The sequence below is a fragment of the Eutrigla gurnardus genome (assembly GCF_963514095.1).
Source record: "Eutrigla gurnardus genome assembly, chromosome: 3".
Lineage (NCBI taxonomy): Eukaryota > Metazoa > Chordata > Actinopteri > Perciformes > Triglidae > Eutrigla > Eutrigla gurnardus.
Window position 1 is genome coordinate 15597651 of NC_139917.1, and position 19512 is coordinate 15617162.

Consider the following 19512-nt stretch of genomic DNA (forward strand, 5'->3'; position numbering starts at 1 on the left):
TTGAATGGCAGTGGACTGAGTAAGTGAAGGTTTACGGGACTTTTAAAGGTCGCCAACTGCCCAACGCGCACACATATATATGCTGCACATGTTACAATGAGGAAGCATTCAACGGGTGCTGCGGCAGGAGTGCCCGTTCCAAGGTTAAAAGTAAGATGAAAGCAAGGGTTTAAAAGAAAAACCCTAAAGGCAAAAAAATGTTGTTGACTGTGTCTCTGACTGTAAACAAGAAGCTGAGATAGCCCTATCTTGACCAATGCTGACCATCACTAAAAATGCTTCTGAGGGGGTATTTGGCTGGATGTCATGGTGGAAATTACTTAGGGTGCATTTTACTCCGAACCATCGCTTTAACAGATTATCAGGAATGAGAAAGAGGCTCCTGGAAAAGTTGAAGCTGTCTGTGAATTAGTATCTGTAATATATGTCCTAAGTGACCCTCACAAATGCCAGTCCTGCTGTCACCATCCAAAATGCCAATTGCATTTCTTTGATTCCTTCCCCTTCAGAGGCAAGCATCGAAATCAACATTCCCGGGTACAAAAGAACTAGATACACCAACGCATCTTTTCTTATTTTTTCCTATTTATTGTTATTTAACCCAGCTGACTTCATTTTGAACCCGCCTCTGTACTCGTACTGGGGAACAGGTTATGCCTTTGAATTGTGCAACAGACGTTAATTAAAATTATGAATGTGGTCACATGAGTCCAACATGCATTGGACTGAAGGCACACTGACTGTGCTGCTACTCCATCACAGGGAAAGATAAAAGCAATCATACTTCATATCTGTTGACAAATCCATCTGACAAATTGATATTCCTTAAAGGGGAGTTAAAGGGACCCCAAACAATGAAGTCTTCAATCTAACTTAAAGGGTAACTTTGGCATTTTCCAAACCGATTTCCCATCTTTTTTTGTGCCAAAGTGGCTTATAGGGACAGCAGTTTTGGAAATTGGTCCAGTATTATGGGAGAAACATCAAGGCCATTTTGCGCAGCATCAACCTAACGTTACCTCCACTTAAACGTTAGTTGCCAGTGACACCTATTGCTGTTCTAAGTGTCTGACAACATTACAGAAAGGAAATATTTCCCCTATACCAGGCGCTTGATCCCATCGGTTTGTTATTGTTTCCAAAAATACTGTTTGTATAGAAATTGTAGTTGTTATACATCACAAAAAAAACATAGGAAAATAGGGTCAAGTGGGAGACTTTATATTTGCATTCAGGTTACCCATTTTGTCTATTACTGGATGCATTCATTTACTTTCTTAATTGTAAAATCCCGGATACAACTTTAAATCAATTCACAGACCAAAAAGGATAAACTTTCTATGTTAGTTGTACCAATCAGTCTAATTCAAACCTCTTTACTAAAGAGGCTTATTTCAGCCGTTACAAAGTTTTTTATTACAAAGTGTGACTGTTTGAAGCAGTAGAGAGATTATTCAATATGTCATTGTGTGTTTTAGTCTACAGCTGCCCTCTACCTAATATCCACATTGATTTCACTCCCTCCTGACGGTGACATTTGTTCTGCTTATTTCCTCCTCACCATAAAGGCCAACAGTCGAGGGGAACCAGACGGGGAAATCCTGCTCTTGGTGCTGACCTCCCACCATTTCTTCCAACTATACTCAAGCACTTTTAGCTTGATTCGATAACTTGTACTCGATGGAAATAAAATATTGAACTCTGAGCCCATCAATAAGGTAAAGTTGGTTATAACTGATTATTCTACTCAATTGAACCAAGGGCGATTTCATCAACCCTAAAGAGGAGTAAGTTGCTATAATTATGTTTAATCTCTCACAGTGGTGATGCATATTATCTCGCTAAAGGTATTCAATCTTATTATACCATCTCTCGCTCATATTGCGGTTCCTTAATACAGAAAGGACATGGAAAGATGAACAACTGAAAGTTCTATGCAATTTCAACACAACTAAGTTGAAGGTTTTCACCTCTTGTAACAACTTGTGTTTTAGTTATACTTACACACTAACTTATGCACACACACAATGTGTGAACCACTTGAAACAAAAATAGCCAAGAATGCAGGTCTGAGAGGGAATATTTTTATTACATTTGTCAAAATTGGTCTATGCGCTGCACCATTCTTCTGTCTGCCCACGCATTGATGGCTTACGTAAATGGTTTCAATGCTCCAACCCACTCAATGTTTCAGTGGGCAGTCTGCAAGTGAGAGAATTAGAAATGTATGCATTTCTCTACATGACCTATGCCTCTCACATTCAGCAAGAAAAGTTACAGCACTCGGAGCCAGCCTTCTCTTCACTCGGGTCATGTGCTACTATTTTGCATTAGTCATTTAAGTTCGGTGTCAGTGTGGGGATAAGTGAATGTTCATTTAGTGCAGCGAAAAGTAAGACTGCGGATGTTCAACACTCACATCTCTGGTGTCATATTTATAATCACAATCTTTGCGTAACCTCATCCAAGGGGTTTTAGATGCCTAACAATCCTTCTGTTAGTTGAAAATACAGCACATACCCAGTTGAAATACTTTGGCAGTGAATGTTTTGCAGAAGATTACAGGGATGGACACATGAAAAGAAGACATTTTGCTTCCTGGTCCAAGAAATCTAAAGCAACCAACCGAGTCTGGCATTAGAAAGTGTACATAGGCGTTGTGTCATGCAGTGTCAAGCCTGTGATAAACGGCTGGATAACTTCCATACATGTCTGTATAAATGTGCACAGTTGTTTGAGCCATTCATATTTTAGCGTTATCAATTCAAAACTGGTCGCATGGTGAAACCGAGTCTGACTGAGCTCCAAACCAACAGCAGCAGCAGGAAGTAACCAGCTGGGGATTGGCAACCTTTATCTTGGAAAGCTGCATGTGTGTCGTCACCATGAGAGACAAAGATGTGACGAGCTCCCAAAAAGGAGAGATTCTACATCTAGTTAATAGGCTTACTAACTTTAGTTCACTTTTCCCATCACTCTCCCTGACTTCAGTTATCTCTTTCTTTCCCTCCACCTGCAACACACTTTTCATAAATACGACATGGATTAAAAAGCATACTACAGCCACAGGGATAATAAGCCACACAGAATATTCAATCACTGATAAAAAAAAAAAGACAAAAATACATGCCAATATCTTTATTTTCCAGTGTAAGAAGGAATAATTTAGCAGGGTTTATTATAGGAGTCAACAACAAAATACAAAAACAAAAACAGAAACCCCACCGTGCGCTCTAAACTCAAAACTGATGGTGCCTCCTCTTCAAGTATCCTCCTGACTCCTTCTTCTAACCGATCCCCTCTTCGGCATCCTCTGACCTCCTCTTTGGTCTTTTTTCACTTAATAAGGAAGCTGAGCGACAGACGAGGATTAAAGAGAGTAGAGAAGAGGGGGGAAATAGAAGATAATAGGGAGACAAAAAGAAAGGGATATACATAATTACGTTTTGTTGTTGTTGTTGTGGCTTGTGCTGCATTTGAGCAGAGGCTACAAAAACCCTAAAAACCTGTGGCTGCTGATGATTATCGTGTTAGATATTGCAAGTTCAAACACTTTCTTTCTAAACAGGCAAAGTTGCAAGTGAAGATGCTGACACACTTGAGATGTTCCTGACTGCTTCCTGAAGACGCTTTTTACATTTTTTTAATGTATCATGTAAAACAACAGTAAACCAATCAACAATGTCCTTTATAGAACAAATTATGGGTTTTAAAACACAGACTCCTTTGCAGGAATTTTCTGGGGAATTAGGGGAAAACATTTTAACAATTATGGAGCAGTAAAATAAAGCATTAACACTTTCAAACCAGGACTGAACTCTTCATCAAAGTCGTTAAGCCCCTCCACGGAGCTGGCACAATGAAATTTTGTCATATTTTTAAGCCAAAGGTCACACCAAGGTTAAAACCCCTATGATAATACATTATCTGCCGTGGTAAAGTGCACCAATCATCACGAAACCCTTCCAGCTGCAGAAGTGAGTTCATGCAGCTGGAGGTGTTTTAGTGTTGTGTTGTAATATCCTAAAGCTTCTCCAGAGGCAATGATTTGGACCCAGACTCAGAGGACTTGTGGAGTCTTTTCTGTTACGCATTAAATCTTATTTTATGTAGTGGCGACCTTTAGCTCAAAGTGGGACCAAATTGCCGCTGTTCTGGTTCGCTAAGCTGAAGGGCTTTCTCTATATGATGACCTCCAGAAAACACCCATGATCGATCAATGATTGCTACTATTCAGGGTAAAGTAGAAAATATGTGCGATTATACTTATATATGATATATATTGATAGACTTTTATACTTTCTATTGTACTGCAACCAAGTCAGAAGTTTTAGCTGTTGGATTGGTCTCCAGAGAAAGAACGCTGGCCAGCGGCGTAGAGATGTTGAAGGCAGTGTTTCCAATTGAGCAGCTGTCTAAGGATCAATGAAATAATGTGAATGGATGGATCCGGTTTGGGCCAGGGTTTTTGCACTGCACTGTCTGCAATAACGTTGCAGTGATTTTATGTCAGCTTCAGTGATTTTAAGATTCATTGTACATTGTGTTTGAATATATTGTGTTTGAGTAGGTCGAATGAAACTCGTAAGAGCATCCGTGCGGTGGTATAATACGGGTGCCATGGTTACCTGTAGGGGTATCCATGGTACTTAGATCTGAATATGGAGAGCAGGAAGCTGAAGAAAAACACCACCAGGCCAAGGCCAACCAGGCAGATGACTGGGAAGAGAAACACACACAGATTGTTATTAAGTAAAAAAAAATACAACCGCACATGAAGTCACTGTGACATGATCTGTTAAACGTGATATATCGTAAAAGTCCCCATAACTAAACCTGATGCTTCTGAGTTTCCGTAACTTCTGTTAGTTTGTTTGCGAGTCCTGCCGACACCCCGCTGTATGCATAATAATTATTAAACAATGGCCTGTGAGAATATTTGATTCTTGGCTAAAGGCAGCCGTTTAAATCATTTCACGCACATTATAGCCACTGATGCAACTCTCTGTTTGATCTCCCTTCAAATTGAATGTGCTTGCAGGGTTTAGACGTGGTTCACACTGAAAGCATCTTCTCTTCAAGCTGCTGGTTTGCACAAACACACTGGTGGGGAACACCTGTGCATGCCTGCATGAACACAGCCAAATTCAAATATTTGAAATTTACTCAAATTCTGGTCAAAAGGATGTGGAAAACAACACGGGGCTCTTCATTACGCCAAAACCTTTTAATAAGTACCTTTATTACAATCTTCCACCCCACATGCCACTGCCCCTCTTTCATCATCAACTCTGCTGTGGTGCAGAAAATTGTGTTTGCAACTATTATCTTATTTCCTCAGTGGCTATTCTAAAGTGAAATATACATAAGCATGATCTTTAATCTGCAGGGGGATGTGAGTGTGTATGTGTGTGTGTATGTGTGTGTATGAGTGTGTGCATATACCCCACTCATGTAGCGGCTAATCCTTGAGAGGCACTGTGTTAAATTAAACTGTCACCACCGACTGATATTGTTAATCAGGGATTAGGATGAGGACCTCTCCTGGAGACTAAATAGTGAGATATGTGCTTGTTCTCACTGTGTGTGTGTGTGTGTGTATGTGTGTGTCAGTGAGAGGGAGCAAAGAAGCAACTTCCGAACAAAAGACTTGGAAATGTATGCCAGATTCTCAGTATAAATGTGTGCGTGCCGCCATTCATATTCAAAGCTCAAGTGGTTTGCGTGTTCTGTGTGCGCATCTTGTTCTGTGATCTCAACTGGATGTGTGTGTGGTTTTGTGTGTGTGTGTGGTTGTGTGAGAGAGAGGAAGGCTACATTTGACGTCAATGCTCAGTATCGGCCGACCGGTCTCTTTTCTTTCCTTCACTTTATACGTAAATCTTACATTTACAATTCAACATAACAATCATTGTACTCTCTCTCTCACACACACTCACACTCACACTCACACACACACACACACAGCTGGCTCACTCAGCAATCAGTGTGTGTGTGCACGGACGTTTTCTTCTGAAGACCAAAGGGCATCTGCCACAAGGGTAAATTATTTAAAACACTTTGTCATTCGTGACTTTGAATAACAAATGTTTGAGAGGTGAAAGGACAGATCTGGGGTTAAATAAAGGTCACGCTGATGACTAATTCAAGACAATGTCCTGACAAGGACCGTAACACAAACCTGTGTGTGTGTGTGTGTGTGTGTGTGTGTGTGTGTGTGTGACATTGACCGAGTGACTTGATTGAGAGCACTGCATATTTGAGAGTGCGTCTCCAGGGAGGGCCCTCATGGCCCGGTGTTGCCACATCTACGTATGTGACTGCGGGTACGTGAGTGCCAGAACGTCTGTGTGTCTTCATTAAGTATAGTGGGATGTATTTCCCACAGCTCATCGGTTATGACTGAGAGGTATCTTAGTATCCTTCCATGGATAATGACACTCAGACACACAGTCGCGCTAAGCATGCTAATGAACGTGATTTACGACCTTGGCGAAATGACAAGTTGTTTAAGCTGAATGATTTCCCTCAGTGACAAAGGTGGTAATCCCTCTTTTGACTGTACGACTTGGCTCAATTCAAATCATGATATATTGGCATGGTGGAAATAAATGTACCTTTCCCCAGCGCGAGGGAGCCAATAAACATATTAAGTTAAGCCTACCTCATTAGGAGGACGAATATAAATAGATATAAGGATGCTAAATGGTTCTTCACACTGTATTTTTTTGGCTAGCAACCGCGTTCAAGAGACATTAACGGACTGAACCATTGGATACAATCACAATTACATGTACAATACATGTTTCTTCACCCTTCCATCAAAAACAAAACAAACAAAAAAACATACATAGTAATATCACACATACTGCCTCTAAATAGCAGATTGAGTTTAAGCAAAAGTATATAAGCAGGCTGTGAAAACGCCTATTATCGCTTATAACACATATTAGGAGGTAAATAAAAAGATTGCATTGCATATTTTGTAGTTGTCTGAATTTGACGCCTAAATTTTCCATTAGAGATGTCACAATTCCAAAAATGTTTGTTGAGAGTACCAATATTGGGCCCAATTACATACCAAGGTGAAAAAATCAAAAAATAAATCCCATGGTCATTAACATGGTTTTAGATTATTATCTCACCTATATCTATACCTGCAGCACTGTGAAAAAAACTTCTTGTTTTAAGACCAAAGTATTGTCTTGACATTGGGTACTGCTATACAGCACACTGGCATCTCACCAGGACAACATGGTCACTCTGGGGTTGTGGTCTTGCTATATAATATAATATTATAATATTATATACACCGTCTCACTTCAATTCCTCTTTCCAGTCTTTGCTCCTCTTCTTGAGGTTTCACTCTTATTCACTTCCACCTTCCTTCTGCGATCTCATCCCCCCTGCATCCCGATATTGCATATGTAGCGATTTCCATTTACCAACTCCCTTGCTGGGAAACTGTGTGTGCGCTGTGATTTCTGGTGTAGATGCCCGTGGAGGCAGCAGATAACTTCCTGTGGCTGCACTCAGCAGTACGGAAGCTATATGCCAGGGATTTAACAGCCACATTTAGTGATTACACTACAATTCAAGCCTAATCCTCTCTTCTTATTTTTTAACTGACAGGCAACTATTTGCCATGCTGCTTCATAATGCACTTATTTCATCTGTGTGTCCATATGGGCGTGTGTCAACTCAATGACGTGTGTCAACTCAATGAAATGTTATACCCCACTGCTGCGTGGGATATAAAAGTGTTAATTCTGTGTGAGCTCGTGTCTGGATGTTTGTGTGCGTTACGTAACAGGTTTCTGTAATATAGTATGTTTGTGCTTGGTTTTTCAATCAGGTGGAAATTACACAAACAAAAGAGGTTCAATTAAAGTAGCTGATACATTACATAGTAATACAGGTTTCTGCACATCAGAAGAGAAGGGGAGGAAAGGGAGAGAGAGAGGTGGTGAGTAATTGGATCAACAGGAAAAAGACCAGAGAGAGAAACCTGTTGGAAATGATGGAGCAGACAGAAATGATAAATGAGCAGTCTGTGCCGTGCACGTGATATGTCAACCTTACACAGGTGACAATGATGCCGGCACATATGCATGTGTGCGTCTGCGTCTAGATGTATGTGAGTGTTCGTCTTCAGCCTGATCCTGAGAAACAAGTCTTGAGGTACTTACAAAGTCATTATCATTTTAATTGCCAAGCTTTAACATCTCAAGGAGAACTCATGGGTAAAGTAGAACAAAAAGTTGATAATCTTGCCTTGTGTGTGTGCGTATATGTGTGTGTCTGGAGTTTCTTTTTCATCACACCCACTCTAATTAAAATCCACTTGTGTGTAACAGTGTCTCTGTGTTTGAGGTAATTATCAGTACGGGCCATCTAATATCTAACTCCCCTTCTCATAATCTAGAGATTCTGCAGAAGCTATGCTTACGCGGAAAAGGGGAAACGGTTTGAAAGCAAGAATGTTATTAGTGTGGTGAAGTGACCACCTTTCATTTTAAACCACCTGCTCCCTCGATCAAACGATGAGTCAATTCACACGTTTCCTTTTGACAAAAAAAAGAAAGGACCTGCCAATGGTCCTAGATGTAGCCTTTTAAAGAGGATCTCTGTCAACACATTTTCCTTCCCAACTCGTCAAATAGTGCTACGTGGCCAGTGGCCCTATACGCTTCACTACGACGCTATAGATAACCTAGCGTACATGTGTGTGAGTTTGGTCAGTTTACGTTTGTTACATGCATTGTATCTTTTCAAAGTATAAGATACTGCGTGTAGGGGCAAGTAAGAACATCTTTACTGAGTCTAGACGGTTTCTGGATTATCTCGTCCTGATTTTGCAAGAGTACCCGTAAGAAAGCTATTCATTATTAATTCAACCACCTGGGCTATAACCTATGACAACATTTATACAGTTCAGGGGCTCCATTATTATTGATTCATGTACGAAGACCTTTCTTTTTCATACAAGAACGGAGTGATCTTAGGCACACAAGGCTCCAGGCACATTGTGTACCCAGAGACACCGGCCTCGAAGTTTGACTGTCATTGGACTCTCACCTTCAACGTAGATAATGAAGTACCAATCTTCTGCTAACTGTCCCTGTGGTTGAATGCGCATGGTGCTGGACAGACGATGTCCTTGCAAAAGGGTCAGGCTTACACAGAAAATTCTCAGCTGAAAATGAAATCTGTGGGTGCTAAAGACTTTTTCTCAGTGCCCCCAACTTTGCAATGCTCTGCCTGAAGAGTTTTGGAATGCAGCAACTCTCCTTAGTTTGAATAATGTCTTTAAAACACCTTTTTGAAACATGCTTAGAAATGTTGCTGCCTGTTGGTGCTTTTATGTAAATAATGATATTGTTATTAAATACACAGAGCTGCATAAGTACATAAGATAATATTTAATCAAAATATTAGTATTTTAAAAGGAAGAAAAAGAGCAGATATAATGAATTAATGTTGATAGAGCACTAGAGCAAGTGGATTTTACGTGCTTGATGAGACATTTACAAATGTGTATTTGACTGCTGGTACTTTGGGAATCTGGGAAGATATCAGCCATATCAATTACATCTTCCACCTGCTCTGGTATGCGTCGTAGGTCAGAAGAACTTTGCTGTGGCGGTCCACCATCAATTGAGATTATTTGAATTTTTCATTCCTTCGAGCTGGATTTAGTGATTCCATGTATTCAGCATTATGATTACATTCATCATACTTCATAATTAGAGTAGATAACCTATGTTTTAAGTAACATTTCATTTTGTTAATTTCTAAACATTTCTCCTTACAATTATGTGAGCAACAGTCACACAAATTGGCTATTTTATGGTTATTATAAAGTGCAGCCTTGGTGCATTCTTCAGAATATCTTTCCTTCAATGAGCGGTAGCGTATTTAAATGTCAGGCATAACTAAACTGAGTAAATTTAGTCCTTGACTTCTGATTTTCTAAGAGCTAAAGTGTGGCTTTAAGCTCTCAGGCACTCCCTCAATTGGTGATTGTATTATTGGTCACCAATCACAAAATTTGATTTGACCTTTCTCTTTTCTATGCACGGGGTATTACTGTAGAACAAGATAAATTTGAGTATGTGATAACCAACTTTTAATTGCCTCATATTTCTTGACAAGCAGAACTATTTTGATAATGCCACATAAATCTATGTGTAGTCAAAGTATATCAACCATCAAGCATTCACCATGGATATATTAATATTAAAAACCAGTAGGGGATGATATTTTTTAACAGGAGATGGTCCCTGTCCCCACCAACCAAACCCCCAACCCCAGCCCCCCAGCCTGATGGGTTTATATAGGGGAATGTGTGTCTCTGACCTCCTCCCGCGCCTTACGTTTGGTCCCGACAAATGAAAGCAAATCACGTGACAAGACCGCTATTCATTGCCATGACAACACTGGAAGTCAATGTGCTTGGTTTTTTATGATCAATAATTTTTCATTCAATCATAATAAATGTTACTTTCTGTTTACTTTGTGAGTTAAACTCTTTATTGTGTTACCTTTGTCATATTATGGAAGTTTTATTATTGTAAGTCACATGACCATGACCTGGAAGTTTGCACCGCGAAGCTCAGATAAGAGAGAAATGGATCGAGACCTATGGTGAAAACAGCGATTTATTTAATGCTCACATCTGCCATTCAAGTGCTGGTCTACAAGGCAATTGTGGTAGTAATAGATTCTGTTACTTTATTTAGTACTGTTATACTAAAAGATATATTGTTATTGCTAAAAACTAAATAATGTAGTTGTGTATTCATCAGAGGCAGTATGGGGTCAGCTCAGTGATGAATTGGAAAGTGAAACAAGCGCTTCTCCTTTTTGTAGCTGGTCCAGCTAATTGACAGTTATGCAAATGCACGTCATACTAATGAAAGCAATGTGATTCTGGTTAATTTACACATGGTTTGTGTGAGTTTGTGTATGTACACTAACAGCATTGCTTTACAGCAGTGTTTTTTTCACCATTATAATACACCATGTTCATCTCAATGGACATTAATCACAGTGTGATTAATTAATTAGTGCTTTTTAGCCAATCGACAGCTCTAGTTTTTCTCAGCTATAAGGGATGTTTCTACTACTACTACTGTAATTATTTTTAACAAGGTAACAAGGTGCTTCCAACATGTATGACACTCTCTCTCTCACACACACACACACACACACACACACACCAAAAAAAAACGTAAAACAATCTTAAATACTTACTTCTCCTCTTGCCAACATCTCCCTTGGAGGTGGCAGCCTCATTTAGCAGCACCATCCCCATGGTGATTGCAGCATCTGGGACAAGGTTGTCAAGGAAACAACACACTTGCATACAGGAGAGGGAGAAGCTGGAAGTACACTGCCCCAGGAAGAACTGCTGGACACACATGCACTTACAGATATGTGCACATGTGCATGGGAGCACTCAAACAGATCAGCAAGAACATCCGTCACTGGTACTATGACAGCACAAAGTATATATAAAAGGTGACAGTAACTGGAATCACGATATAAAGCAATCGAGTATAAAAGCCCCATAACTATCATTTCCATTTAGTTTTGGGTTTTGTGAGAGGAGTTTATTAAACTATGTATTGTGTATTGCAATACATATGCTGTGATAGACTGTGATAGGGGAACTTTGCTGATGGGTCACTCTCCCTTGCCCTATTATTCCTAATACAGTGTGATAAAAAAAACACAAAAAGGTGTTTTTGAATGTATCACAAACCGAGTTGTGAGGGGGAAAGAGATCACATAGCAACACAAGAGTTTTAATACTCTTTTACCTTTTCCACTAATTAATTAAATCAGCAGTGGTACAGCCTTTAAACGTTATGGTGGATTCAATGTTTTTTTCTTTTAAAGCCCACAGTGTCAACTTTGTAGCAGACAAAGGCACAGAGAACATATCATGGTTCTTGTAGAACTGGATGCCTTCATCTAGTGTAAATGGTGATTCTTTGCAATAGCAGTTTGTAGAAAGGTAAAACAATTTAATCCTGACTGAGCTGCTTCTGAATCTTGTTGACGAGAAAATAATGTGATACGCAAGATGTGTCGATCTTTATGTTTTTTTTAGGAGTTTTCCCCCATCTGTGTAGAGAGCTTGGACTGGATGGGGGACCACTGTTGACAAGGGTCTGTAAATCTCATTGAGTGTTGCTCATCAACTGCTCATTTAAATTGGATGACCACCATGCACTTGTAGTATTTAGCTATTGTTATATGACAAACTTTTTACTGAACTTTAACAGTTCATACAATACTGTGAACATCTTCATTTCACAGAAGCAACATTTTATTCAACACTTGAGCAGCTCTTAAAATCACTGCAAAGCACAGCCTCAGGTGGGTTATAATTACGGATTCTTTTCTTCAGCGTGCGCTGCATACAGATCCACTTAACTGAAGTAAACTTGATGGGGTGCACAAACAAAGGCTGTCACATGGGGAAATACAGAGTGGAAACTGAGGCATCAGCTTGTATGGTAACACACATGATATGCTTCCATTACACAAACACAACAGGTATCTCCACATACAGCCATGGAGTTGAGCACTGAACTGCACTGGATTTAAGTTCTGTAATTGCATTTATTGCATCCGTCATGGTGTGTCCTAATCATTCTGGAAAATATTCACACTGCATCCACATGCATACCATTAGAATACAAAAGGATTATTCCTGCTAGACCGATTGATATTCAAGTCAAACTGTAATATTTAAGATTGTTAAATTTGAACGGAAGTGACATACGTTCACATGAAAAAAAAACAGACATTTTGAGAAGTTGAGCGCTGAATGCTCTAATGCTGGTTTAGCACCAACATTTCAAATTGAGATGTCAACAAAATATCAAATTTGCACCAAGCAGAAAATAAGTACCAATTTCTAGTTTGTTGACAAGCAAGGCTGTGATTTGCCATAACCTTTAGCGGTTTATAATAGTGATTTTCAAATGCTTTTTCAACATTCTAAACTCAGCATATGCTTTAAAATTTAAATCCAAGTCTTTGCATTGATATATTGACATGATATCGTCTAAATGGTGGATTGGAGAAAACACAAAAAAGCACAATTGGAGACACTTTCAATTCTCTCGTACTAGCTCACAAGCCTGACCGCCATGCAACTGCATCATTTCAATAATAACATACCCACCCTGACTCTGTCTTCGCTTGGTAGTTAGTATTTTTAACACTGCGGACAGTTCAGCCTGAACTACAATGCGTTATGTTTAGTTGACACAATCCATTGACCCTGCTCCACCTGATTATTGTGAAACAAACAGAAAATCATTCAAACTCTGGGAGATTATAGGGCTGCATCTGTTAGTCTATATGTCAGAATGAGAGAAATACATATGCCTGTGTTTCTATCTCCTCCTGAAACTGTGGAGTTATGTGACTGCACATCGTACCTCTGTGTGTGTGCATTTGCCCCCGTGTATAAGGAATTATACGAGGTTACATCCATGGGGAAACGGCATCTACAGCAGTCATAGAATGTTTACACCACCCGCACAGACAACAAGGGTAGTGGTGTTAGCGCTTCAGCAGGTGTGAATGTGTGTTTCATTTAGATGTAATCAGATGGGCTGGGAAAAACATGAAAATAAACTGCGTTACCATGGACAAACAAATATTGCTTTGCAGCAGGTGCGACCTTGGACCCGTTATTTCCCATGGGGACAAACACAAAAGCTAGGAATGAACAGTATCATTACCCACACACATACAAAACCCCCGGCGCAAGTACACACAGATATACAAGCAGTCAGAGAAGACAAACACAGAACAGAAACATCTATCCTGCCAAAAGCGCGCGCACACACACACACACACACACACACACACACACACACACACACACACACACACACACACACACACACACACACACACACACACACACACACACACACACACACACACACACACACACACACGATCAGGGGTTGAATTTGGAACAAATCAGGCAAGGAGGTGACGTTAAAAGGAGGACAATCTCTAGTCTTTGTATTGTCTGTTTGTTCAGTCCAGCAGGCAGCCTCCCTATGGAGAATGCTCACAGATGACAAAGCCTTCGTTGTTGGGAAAATAAATGCAGCAGACAGAAAAATTAAACGCCGTTTCAGACATCTATTAAAAAGGTGGCTTCCTGTGTGCTGTGACTCAGCAAATGGAGAATTAAAAGAAATTTGTTGCTGAGATGAGCATTTGGACATTTCCCAGAGAGTAAAATAGCTCTGGATGTTTTGGATTTTGCCGTACTGTGTTTCACTTTATGTCGACAACATGAAACACTGAAACGCTAAACGTGTTGGTGGAAGGATACTCAGAAGAAGGATGATGTGGGACTCGGCCACAAACTGAGCCTGACTGCTGCCATGGATATAACTCTGTGGTGGAGAAAGAGAGAGAGAGAGAGGAAGAAAGACATATTAGTTTGACATTGTTCATTTCAACTGACAAAGGGAAGAAAGAAATACCGAACAATCCAGTAAGGAAAGGGAGGGTTGAGTTATGAGTTAAGAAAGATGTGGTTTGGAAACAGTGAATAAAGAAAAAGATTTGGAAAATCATTGATAAAAAGGTCAAAACATTTTGTGACAAACCTCTTGCTTGTACAAAAAGTCACAGAAAGAGTAAATGCCTGGTACTATCGGAAGAGAAACTCCTAATGGCTTAATAAGCTGGTTTAAAATTATGCCCAACATCCCTTTTGTCTTTTGAGTATGATTACTCTCCCCAATATAAGCAAACTTGGACTTGGTTGCAGCCAATCATCCTGCTCTCATCTTCTGTTTTATCATGATGGACATAGGAGATCTTCAATAGCCGCTACATCCTCCAAGGGTATGTCTTATATGGAGCAGCACTATGCTGAGTGTGTGTGTGTGTGTGTGTGTGTGTGTGTATTGTGAGTTTTCTCCCATGTAGTGCGTGGGTGTATAGAGGTGGTACTTTTTCACTGAGTGGGCAAACAGGTTGGTCCAGCCTTACATGTGTAGGCTACACTCACACACAGAAAAGATCAACTCACATTCACTGCCCAACTGCTAAATGGAGACTCCAAGTGTTACATTCACTGCTACAGTTTCTCTTAGTGTATCTTCCAAGCATGAATGTTGCCTCAAAATCTTTCAAAGAACAAAACCAGTTGAGAAAGTCAGTCAAACAAATCTCAAAACAGCTGCTTTGCTCCATAAAAGATTGAAGTTCAAGATCATTTCTATCTATTTCTATTCATTTGGAGATTGGTTGCCATTTTTCGTTTATAGTTTTTGAATTGCGAAGAACTGAAGAAGCCTCTGGGATGACAAAAACCTAAAGCAAGTCCAGTTGCCTGCGATCAAGCTTTCAAAGATTACCACGTGTTGTTCCCACTTTTCATGAACTAGTTCAAAGTTCAATTCACACATTTTCAAAGTGAACTGTTCACCTTCATAGTTCACCATTTCAATTCTGAACTAGTTCAAAGTTCAGTTCATTTTTTTAGATGAGAAATGAAAATGAAAGACCAAACTTGTTTTTCAAACTATGACTTCAATCACTATGCCTACCTTCTAGCCTGAAACTGTTCAACTGCAGGGCAAACTACTACTGAACCTGGCTGTTTGCTCACAAAGAACCTAAAGGAATTAACCCTTGAGGTGCCCCTTTGGGCCCTGTTCCCATGTTCACAACTACATGTTTTTGTTTAGAAACAATAACATGTTCACATTTTTGCCTTTTACAGGCAGCAGGGGAGGGGGAGGAGGGGCGGGGCCTAGTGGACCTGAGTGAGCGGAGTGAGAGAGGTGGAGAGGAGCGCGTGTGTCCCAGTGATTTGCTGAACTTACAGAAGAGAAACTACAACAAAAACATCATCACGCTAGTATCGATCCAATACCAATACTCACCTTGGTATCGATACTATCAATATTTGGATCGATCCGCTCACCCCTAACAACGACATGCTGTTTCTAAAGTGCGAGCAGGTCGTGTCACTCGACTCATCAGGAGAAAACAAATTCCATGACGTTTAATTGGACCACAACATTGACATTCATTTCACACAGTCTGAACTAATTCACATTCAAGTTCTTTATTTACAAATGTGTTGCGTTCAGTTCAAAGTTCACAGAAAAATGAAGGCGTTCAATGAACACGTTTTTTTGAACTCGTTCATGCACAACACTGGATTACCATGACCTGGATGACTGAGAACATGTTTGATTGGTTGCCAATTCTCACGAGTGTGGGATGTATAATAAGAGTCAGAGAAGTAAGATCTGAGGAAGGAAAAAGGTGACTGGTGTGTTGCTGAGGGCAAAACATTTAATTAAGACTGTAATGGAATAAGCACTGCACGAAAAAAAATATATTAAGTGTCACAAAGCAGTGATTTAACATAACATAACTGCAGATCGGTCGTGTGAGTGAGTCATTTACAGATACTCCAGATGTGATTTTAGTGTACAGCCATAAGGCTTGGCGGTAATCACATAGATAGTTCTAAAGTAAATGATTTTACCTGTACCACCTATGCCGTGACAGGAAAATAAAGATATTATGACTTTAATAATTGACATGCCAAATGCACGAATCGATTGAGCACTTAAACATTCTATTGTTCTTTTGCAGGGAGTGATGACACAACCACAGGGCATAATCTGTTGGGATTTAAGTATGGATGAGCATCCGATACAAACTTGGTGTCAGTAACCTTGACGCAAGGACTGGCAGACACTAGTGATGAATTTCTACATTTGCGTTCAAAAAACAATGTGTTGACGCCACGGTTTACTTCTTCAAGGCATTTTTAACAACCATAATTGTGCATGTGCATTAATTTAGGCTTCCCAAATATTTACAATAACCAGTGATACATGAGTCCAACGATGCATTTGTATGTAAATATATTCCAACTAGCCAAACAGTCTGACACACTTTGATGTGTCGACTTTCCCTGTATGGATCTCTGTTACACTTAGCAGCCATTGTTTCAACCTTTTGAAGAAAGTCTCTCACACAGCACAATATTTGAGGCTCTGCACAAGCTAGCTTCTCTGATAAGAGGCCCAATTTGACTGACAGCCGTGTGTGTGTGTATGTGTGTGTGTGTATTTGATGAGAGAAAAGCAGAGAGACAGACAAAGGAAGACAAAGTGCAAGTCTTGTGGAAATGAGACAAATAGGAGAGCGAGACGAAGGAAGTCTTTCAGTGTGTTTCACATTGTTGAATCCCAGCAGATTATTAGCGTCTAGGTTTACGGCACATCTAGGGTCTGTTTTTCCACTTGACTGCCCTAGTGTTCATTTCTATCCCTATCAGACAGGAATAAGGATGAAAAGATGAATAGGAGATGACAAAGGAGGAGGAGTAATGGGTGGACAGCTTTTTCTTGCTTCAGTGGAGATAAATGAAGAATTTTTGCACTTGAAAGCAGACATAAAAACGACAACGGCTCAAGGCTGAAAGAGATACTCTTGTCATCCACACAAAACTGTTGTTCTGCATTAAGTGGGGCTTTTGAATAGTTATCAAGATGCTTTCCTTATTGACTGACAAACCCAGGCTCCTTTATTACCACCATGGAGAAAAGTTTGTTTTGGTTGAACTTTATTCAGAAGTTGGTGAGATGTTGCTTTGTGCCTTCTCAATCAGAGCCTAGGTGGTACTGATTCTGACAATTGTGAACTGATGTGTAATGGAATAATGAATGGCAAAAGTTGTTCCAAACTGTGAAGAGTCTAGATATGTTAAGATATTGTTGAATACGCTTGCTGAATATGGCAGTGCAGGCACAGACAACCTTGACAGCAAGGTGCCATACTTCACTGCTGATTATATTTCTGGTCCCTTAAGTGACATATTGAATAGATGTCTGCTATATGGTGTGTCTTTTAGGCTGTGATAGAGTAACAATCAAACAATTGCTTAAGCATAATAAGTAACCTTTCTGTAGGACTGAAAGTAGAGCAATACATTTTCTTCCTGTGCTTGGCAAGGTTATGGAAAAGATCATTCATATTCAGATAACTAATTTAACAATTCAGTTTGATTACCAGATATCAACCTGCATACAAAAAGGGTTACTTAACTGCTGTACAGCACTTTTAGAAATAACTGATGACTCGTTACACTGATAAAGAGTCATCTTTCCTCTAGTACACAGAGGGTCTTTTATATTGGTAGTCAATCGAGTTGAAGTAGTTCAATATTCAGTATGCCTCAAGGACGTTATCTGGGACCACTCATGTTTTAAATGTTTATCAATGGCTGTAAAAAGAAATGCAGGTAAAACATTGCATAATACATGGCTCTATTGATATTTGGTGAACCTATACAGGTTCGCAGGGGGACAAAGTCAGATTGCGGTGACTTGTCCTAGACAATTATCTACCATGAGTCGGGGACATACAGTATACAGTTTTAAAGTAACAGTAAAATGAGTCAAGGTACTGCAAGGACAAGAAAGTGTTCTCTAGGACTAACTCGTCAAATAAACAGAGTGTAATGGACTGTAATTATTCACCTTTTAATATCCGCCTAATGAAAAAAGCAATCATCCTTTAAAAATAATATGCATTTATTGGCATGCAGATGACGAACTGAATAGAAGGAGGTAAAACTACTACTTTTTAATGTTTATGTTTTGCTTCATATAAATTGTAAAATTATCATCCACATTGTATTCTATGGATTTTTAATTTGTATAATTGTATGTACAATGTTGGCTCTTAATTGTATATGGCATTGATATTGATGCAATTCATGTTTATCATGTAATGCTTTATGTATTCCATGTAAGTGACTAGCTGATTGATGTGGCATCAGCCAATGGGGATACTCAAAATAAACAAACCTATTTGTGTCATGAGGAATTACAACTATATTATGTTATATTTATTAAAAAAGTTGAATTGCAGGTTATTTAAATAAAAAAAGATGCATTTGCCGTTGCAATAATGGCCATACATTTATGTTGAAAAACACAAGCAAAGAAACATCTTGTGTTTTAGCTTGCTGGCATAGCATTCTTAATGGTGTTTGGCTTTTGAGCAAGCATTGTTATGAAACAATATGCTACAATGTATGAGTTATAGTTGTATATTAAGATTGCCTCGTCTGTAGAAGAAAAAATGTAATTGGAACATGGCAGCTATTTTGCAGGTCCTCATTTACACCCTGTCCAGCAATCATTTAAAATGAGAGCCCTTTCTATCGTTATCTAAGCAGGTACATTCACTCAGTTATCAGTTTATAAGGTACAATGAGCCACATTCAATGTACACAAATACAACAACTTTGCAATAAATCCTACATTTATGAAACTTTATTGGGGTGGACAAACTTAGAAACACCCAAGTCAACAGCACTGTGAAGTACATTCACGAGGACGTAAACAGAATGGACAAGACTTTTGTTCAATGATGAATAACTGTACATGAAAAAGTATGAATTACAGAGCAATGAAAGAGAGG

At 39.4% G+C, this 19512-nt stretch overlaps 1 protein-coding gene across 1 annotated transcript in view; it reads right to left on the reverse strand.

Moving 5' to 3' along the window:
- Positions 1-3123: 3123 nt before the first annotated feature.
- tusc3 (tumor suppressor candidate 3) overlaps positions 3124-19512 on the reverse strand; it is a 64526-nt gene continuing 48137 nt past the window's right edge. Inside the window, exons 7-10 of the mRNA XM_084005638.1 lie at positions 14378-14441; positions 11257-11331; positions 4629-4719; positions 3124-3352 (exon numbers count right to left, since the gene is read on the reverse strand). Coding sequence (XP_083861764.1) covers positions 3337-3352; positions 4629-4719; positions 11257-11331; positions 14378-14441 — 246 coding nt within the window. The 3' untranslated portion in view covers positions 3124-3336. The remainder of the gene's footprint in view (positions 3353-4628; positions 4720-11256; positions 11332-14377; positions 14442-19512) is intronic.